Source organism: Vespula pensylvanica, chromosome 16 (assembly GCF_014466175.1).
Source record: "Vespula pensylvanica isolate Volc-1 chromosome 16, ASM1446617v1, whole genome shotgun sequence".
NCBI classification, from domain to species: Eukaryota; Metazoa; Arthropoda; class Insecta; order Hymenoptera; family Vespidae; genus Vespula; species Vespula pensylvanica.
The window spans coordinates 958780-964779 of record NC_057700.1 but is presented as its reverse complement, the minus strand read 5'-3'; the positions used below and the strand labels follow the sequence as shown (position 1 = coordinate 964779).

The window sequence follows — 6000 nt, the reverse complement described above, 5'->3', positions numbered from 1 at the left end:
AGAAAGAGAGAGAGAGAGGGAGGGAGAGAGAGAGAGAGAGAGACATGTCGTCGTCGTCGTCCGAGAATTCCAGATATTCTCTCTCCTAGCTGATTAATTTCGTAGGACCGGTACCGACAGTGGGATTCCTCCTTTGTTCGAGCTTCCTCTATGCTTCCTTCGACTCGATGTCGTCTTAACGCCCATTTCGATGGCCGAGAACGACTATGTCAACGACGACGTCGACCCACTTCGAAGGATATAGAAAGACGATGGATGATAGGGCTGTGAGCGTGCGAAGTAATACGATGTTACCCCCACAAATTTACCACGCGATATGTGTGGATGAAATGTCTTTAAATCGAACACATAAATCCATAGCTCGATCTTCGGTTATTTCGATGTCGATCAGTGAGTTTAAATGGTCCAACGATAGAAACGATTATTAATACTTCGAATGGCTATTCTTTCGAATCGATCGATCATCGTTCCTTTTCCTCTCTTTCTTTCTTTTTTTTTTACATTTCCCTTTTCGACACTTTTATTCATCGTTTAGAATCGAAAGAAAACAAAGAAAAGAAAAAGAATTATTGACGATGGAAGCACAGAGTAGCGGAACCTTTGGAACGAAAGATTTGGTCATCTGAACGAAATGGTAATCGATCCCACCGTCTTTACCGTTTTTCGTATCGATCAGTTGAGCACGATGAAATGCGTGATAATTTTCAGACGTCCATGGCATCGCCGACGTAACCTTCGTCCGGACTTTCCGGATGATGAGGGGGTTGAAGTTCGTCCGCCCTGGCAGCAGCAGCAGCGGCTGCTTCGCGCGCAGTCTTGCCGAGTAAAGATCTCGGTGATAGCGGTGTAGTTTCGCCTCTGTAAGCAGCAGGTGGTGAAGGTATGAAGGGAACCTCTGGAAAAACTGAGGCTGGCGAGATAACGGGTGAGACGACGGGTTGTTGAAGCTGTTGCTGGATCGGTTGTTCGACTGGTTGATGAGCAGGGTAAGGATAACCTTCGGCGGTGTATCTAGCATCGGTCCTAGGTAAAACTGGATCATAACCTGCCGTTGATCTAGCTAAGAACTCGGCTTCTCTCGAGTATCTAGCCGGTGGTGCGACGGCTGAACCCTCTGCCATTCTTGTCCTTAAACGAGGAAGGGTACTCGCGGTATTGAACGAGATCTTTGGCAGGCCAAAGTTCAATGGATATCCATCTTGATCCAAGTAATTCAGTTGCGGTATATTCGATGGACGTAAGTCCGGTGGTTGTATCGGGTAACCAGAGTCGTACTCGAGTACGTGCCTCTCGTTTGTCTGATGACGGTATAACTGGCCATAGGTCACGTCCGTGGTTTCAGGAACTTCGTTTATCAAGTCCGGCTCTGTGAGATACTTCGATACCGGACTACCGTAGGACTCTTCCAAATTACCACGTTGTTCTCTTCGTTCCAAGGTCGCAGCTCTGCCAATTTCGCGTTCTGTGTAAGAGACGATCTGTTGATGCTCGAAACCGACCAAACTTCCATTACCCTTTCTACAACTTGGCAGACTCGTCGTTGTATCCTTCGTGATAGGCATCACCGATTTGTTCTGCGAGACCAACGCCTTGGAATTCCTCTTCCGATCGCGTCGACGTTTCCGCACGCAAAACACAATACTACCGACCAGGCAGCCGAGAACGAAGAGAGTGCCTACCAGCGCGCCAGCGGCTATCGCTGCTACGTAACCGGAACCAGGATCGTCCGATGGAGGTTCCGCGGTTACCTTTTCACGGAACAAAACCTTCAGAGTGACGTTTGCTCCAGTGGTACCAGCGGTATTCTCCGCGACGCAACTATACACGCCATCGTTGTTAGCCTCCACCGAGTATACGTACAGAGTGCTCGACATGTTGATCGAGCCACGTTGCTTATAGATGTATCTGTAACAGATCAGAAAGAGGACGGACTCGATTGTGAACCGATCGTGATCCAACAACCGTCAGGAGAACGTAATCGACGAGTAAATAGTGACTTTGATAGAAAAGAATCTCTTACCTTGGAAAAGTCAACAAGTTCATCGTCGAGGAGTCATTCTCATTCTGAAGCTCGCAGAGGTCTCCGTTGAACCACCAGCTGATCGTAGCAGCCGGTACTGCATGGACGTTGCATTGGAACGTCACGTTGCTACCCTCGTATACGTCGACACGTTCCTGCAACTCGATTCGCGGTAGGCACGCCAGCTCGTTGTCCTTTATCGTTTTTATCTGTCTGTCCCGTAATCGAGCTGGCATGTCGCAAGTCGGTTCGGATTCCTGAGGAGCTGCCGGTGCCGATTCCTTCAGCCAAGCTTGCAGAATTCTCAAGCCGCAGTCGCACAACCAAGGATTATTATGTAATGTCAATCCTCGAAGGTAACCGCCGAGTGGTAAGGTATGATTTGGCATGTACGTCAATCGATTACCATCCAGACGTAACCATTCGAGGGAACGCAAACCATCGAAGGCACCTTCTTCGATGATCTCGAGTCTGCACTGGCTCAGCTCCAGATTCGTCAGATGCACCAGACGATGAAAGGCGCCCCTTTTGATCTCTTCTATAGGATTACCGTTCAACGTCAGCCTCATGAGATTCGGGCAAGACGAAAAGCTTTCCGTTGGTATCTCGTCGATCAGATTTTCCGTCAGATCCAACTCGACCAGGCCGACCAACCCTTCGAACGCTCTCACAGCTATTCTACTTATGTGCGATCTACCGAGATAGAGTCGCTGAAGATTGATCAGTCCCAAAGCGTGAAAGCATTCCGGTGGTAAACTGACCAGGTGATTGCCCGACAGATCCAACACCTGAGTCTCCTCTCTGGCACCCTGTGGTAGTCCCTTCAGATCTCGATTTGCACACTCTACCCACTCCTTCCCACCCTTCCACTTGCAGTTACACATACTCGGACAGCCCTCGACGATACAAGTCCAAGCGAGCATCATCGTGCCCAAGAGAGCTCCCCTCCACCTCCAAGCTCTTACGCTCGAGCACATGATGATGCTTCATCGACGATTCACCGATCTCTATCGCATTTTTCGCCTTTTCATAAAACCCACCTAAGATACTTTTCTCTTATCTTCCTTCTTTTTATTTCACTGCCGATCCTCGATGTCCTCTCCGATATCGCCCAAACTGTTTTTTCTCCCCCTTTTTCTTCTTATCTATCTAAAACAGAGAAAGGAACGAACTTTAATATCGAAACGATCAATGGTATTAATACTGTTTATCAAAAGAAAGATAACTAAAACAGATTACGAGAAAGTAGTAAAAACGTATAAGAACCATTTCAGGTTTCAACTAATCACAAAGGTTTACCACGATGCTCGTACATCATTCCGAAAAGCCCTATTCTTCTTCTCCCTTCGAAGGATAAATTTTTTCCGACTTTATATATATACATATGTACACACATATATATATATACATCACACACACACACTTTTTCTTTCCTTTCTAGAAAGACGATCGATTAAGGGATTTTTTCGATGCCAAGGGAAAGAAAACGCTTTCGCGAAAGTGCGATTAGGACTCGCGAGAAAGATACCCAAACCTACGTTATACTTCCTACGTAGCCAAGGGTCTTACTAAGAAATCTTTTCGTCTTACGGTTGTAGTAAAAGGTGAAAGAAACTCTTCTGAAACCCCAGACAAGGTGGTTTGAAGGGGCGAAAGGGATAGATGGGTAAAGATAGAGATAGATAGAAAGACAGACAGAGAGAGAGAGAGAGAGAGAGAAAGATGAAGGTTGAGAGAAGAAGAAAGAAAGCTGTGAAAGACTGAGCCCGAAGAAGAACCAAAAGCAGATAATAAATTCCATAGAGACACGAGTGTATGTGCCTTCTATGTATAGATATCAATGTATATAAGCAAAGTTGAAGGGAAACACTCTCGAAGGCGTTCTAGACCCTCCCCATGATATCAGGATATCGGAATATCGAACGCATGCGGTTCGGCATGCAAACTCCACGGTTTTTCGTGGCTTTATTCGCACGCCCATCGAACGAGCTTTTCTCTCTCACGGAATGCAAAGAGAGGCCTTGAGGATATTGCTAGCACCCGAACATTTCAAATCCAATACTTCTCTTCCTCCACTTTCTTTCTCTCTCTCTCCCTCTCTCTCTCTCTCCCTCTCTCCCTCTTCATCTTTCCCGAAACTTTTTCTCTACGTCCTACGATTTTAATTGAAAAACTCTTGAAAAGTAGGCAAAGAACGTTTTTGAAATTCTCCTGAATGAGGAAAACGGAACAACAGACGTCTTCTTTGTCTTCTTCTTATTTTGAATTTTCTTTTACCTCCATCTTCTTCCTTTCCACGACTTTCGGTATGTTAATTTGATTTTTTTCACTTGGCATAAACGCATTGAAATTCTCGTAGTAAAGCGGAAATCAGATTTTCCATCGTAACCATCCCTCCCCTTTTTCCTGTCATTAATGTTGAATCCGAAACGTAATGCGACGTTAATTTCATAGTCGCGTTACGCATTTCCCCCGCGATAAATTAAATAGACCGTCAATTAAAGCGCTGCGCGATATCGAAAACCGTTCATTATCGCATCGTAATTTTCATTTTATTAGAGAGCTCGATCATCGTCGGCGTTTTATGCGTCGACCTAAATTAATTGCCCTTCACCGGCTCGTCTACCGTTCTTCTGTCTTTTTCCTTCTTTTTTCTTCTTTTTTTTTTTCTTTCTTCTTTTTTTTTCATGAATATGCACTGCAACACAGCGTTGAGCACACCGAAGCGAGAAGTTAATTTCCAATTTATACTTTAACTACGGTTTTATGCAGAAACGTTGACACGCTTAAAAATGTTCGACTTGCAATATTTAAACTTACATCGACATTGATTGATTAATCGCTACAATGAGAATAAACATCGAATGATTTTTGTTTAAATATTTCATCGTGAATAAGTTGAACCGGTGAAAATACTGTTTTCTATTTTTCTCTCCTTTTTTCTCCCCCTTCAAAAATACACGCGTTACCAATTTCCGTGTATAACTGTTATATATTATTCATTGCGAAAGAATGGAACATTCTCCGATACACGTCGACCCTTATTTAAGGCTAATTGGATTCCTGAATAAAAAGAACATTTTTAAATCGTGTAATACCATAAAATGAATTTCCTATTTATTATCTTCATTCATGATATTTTTATCGATACCAAATATAAATCGAAAGAGAATACATTGGAACAAGAAATATTGGAAATTCGACGATTTTTCATCGTATATATTTATACATAGAATACTATATAATACATTTCCTTTATCTAATCGATCTTTTTTGTTTTGTAAAAAAGAAAAGACCAAGGATTTACCTTTGTATCTTCATTTTTGGTCGGCAATGTTTCTCCGACGAGTTCAGGGACTGTGCGCATCGACTAAAGAATATAAAAAGAAACTAGAAAGTCAAGCTTTATTTCCCAACTCTCTTTCTTATTGATTTGTCCTTGCAATCTGAGAAAATCGAACTCCACTATGTTCTTGGTTCTCATTCTCGTATTTTCAACTTCTCTTTTGACTCTTGTTTGTTCTCTTTTGTTCCGTCTGTACGTCTACTTCTCTCTCTCTCTCTTTCTCTCTATTTATCTATCTCGATCGACTCACCCTTGTTTCTTGATCGTTTCCTGTGACTCGTTCCTTAGTAAAGTTATTATTTAAGCAAAGAAAAGCATCTCTATATAGTGCAAACAGGAATTTAACCATTACTGAAGTTCGCTTGGCAAAGTAGAAAAAGAAAAAATGAAAAAATCTACAAAGAAAGTAAATGTATATACATAGATAGATAGATAGATAGAAAGAGAGAGGAAGAGAGAAAGAGATAGAGAGAATAGGGGTGTTGCTAGCGAACTATGGAACGTCGTTTACGCCGTAACAACGCGATTCCTTTCACAGACTATTCTCATCCCGTCGTCACTCGTTAGTTTTAATCGTCGGTAGAATTCGAGTATTGCGACGATCGAAACGTCCCTGCCTCGTTTCTTCTTAAAC

At 43.1% G+C, this 6000-nt stretch overlaps 1 protein-coding gene across 8 annotated transcripts in view; it reads right to left on the bottom strand.

Moving 5' to 3' along the window:
* Positions 1 to 6: 6 nt before the first annotated feature.
* LOC122634951 (leucine-rich repeat-containing protein 24-like) overlaps positions 7 to 6000 on the bottom strand; it is a 126329-nt gene continuing 120335 nt past the window's right edge. For 7 of the 8 annotated variants that reach the window (XM_043824523.1, XM_043824522.1, XM_043824521.1 and 4 more), the window contains 2 exons: positions 2021 to 3169; positions 7 to 1905 (listed from right to left, as the gene is read on the bottom strand). In XM_043824523.1, coding sequence (XP_043680458.1) covers positions 705 to 1905; positions 2021 to 2997 — 2178 coding nt within the window. In that variant the 5' untranslated portion in view covers positions 2998 to 3169 and the 3' untranslated portion in view covers positions 7 to 704. The remainder of the gene's footprint in view (positions 1906 to 2020; positions 3170 to 6000) is intronic. The other variant, XM_043824525.1, reaches the window with a different exon arrangement.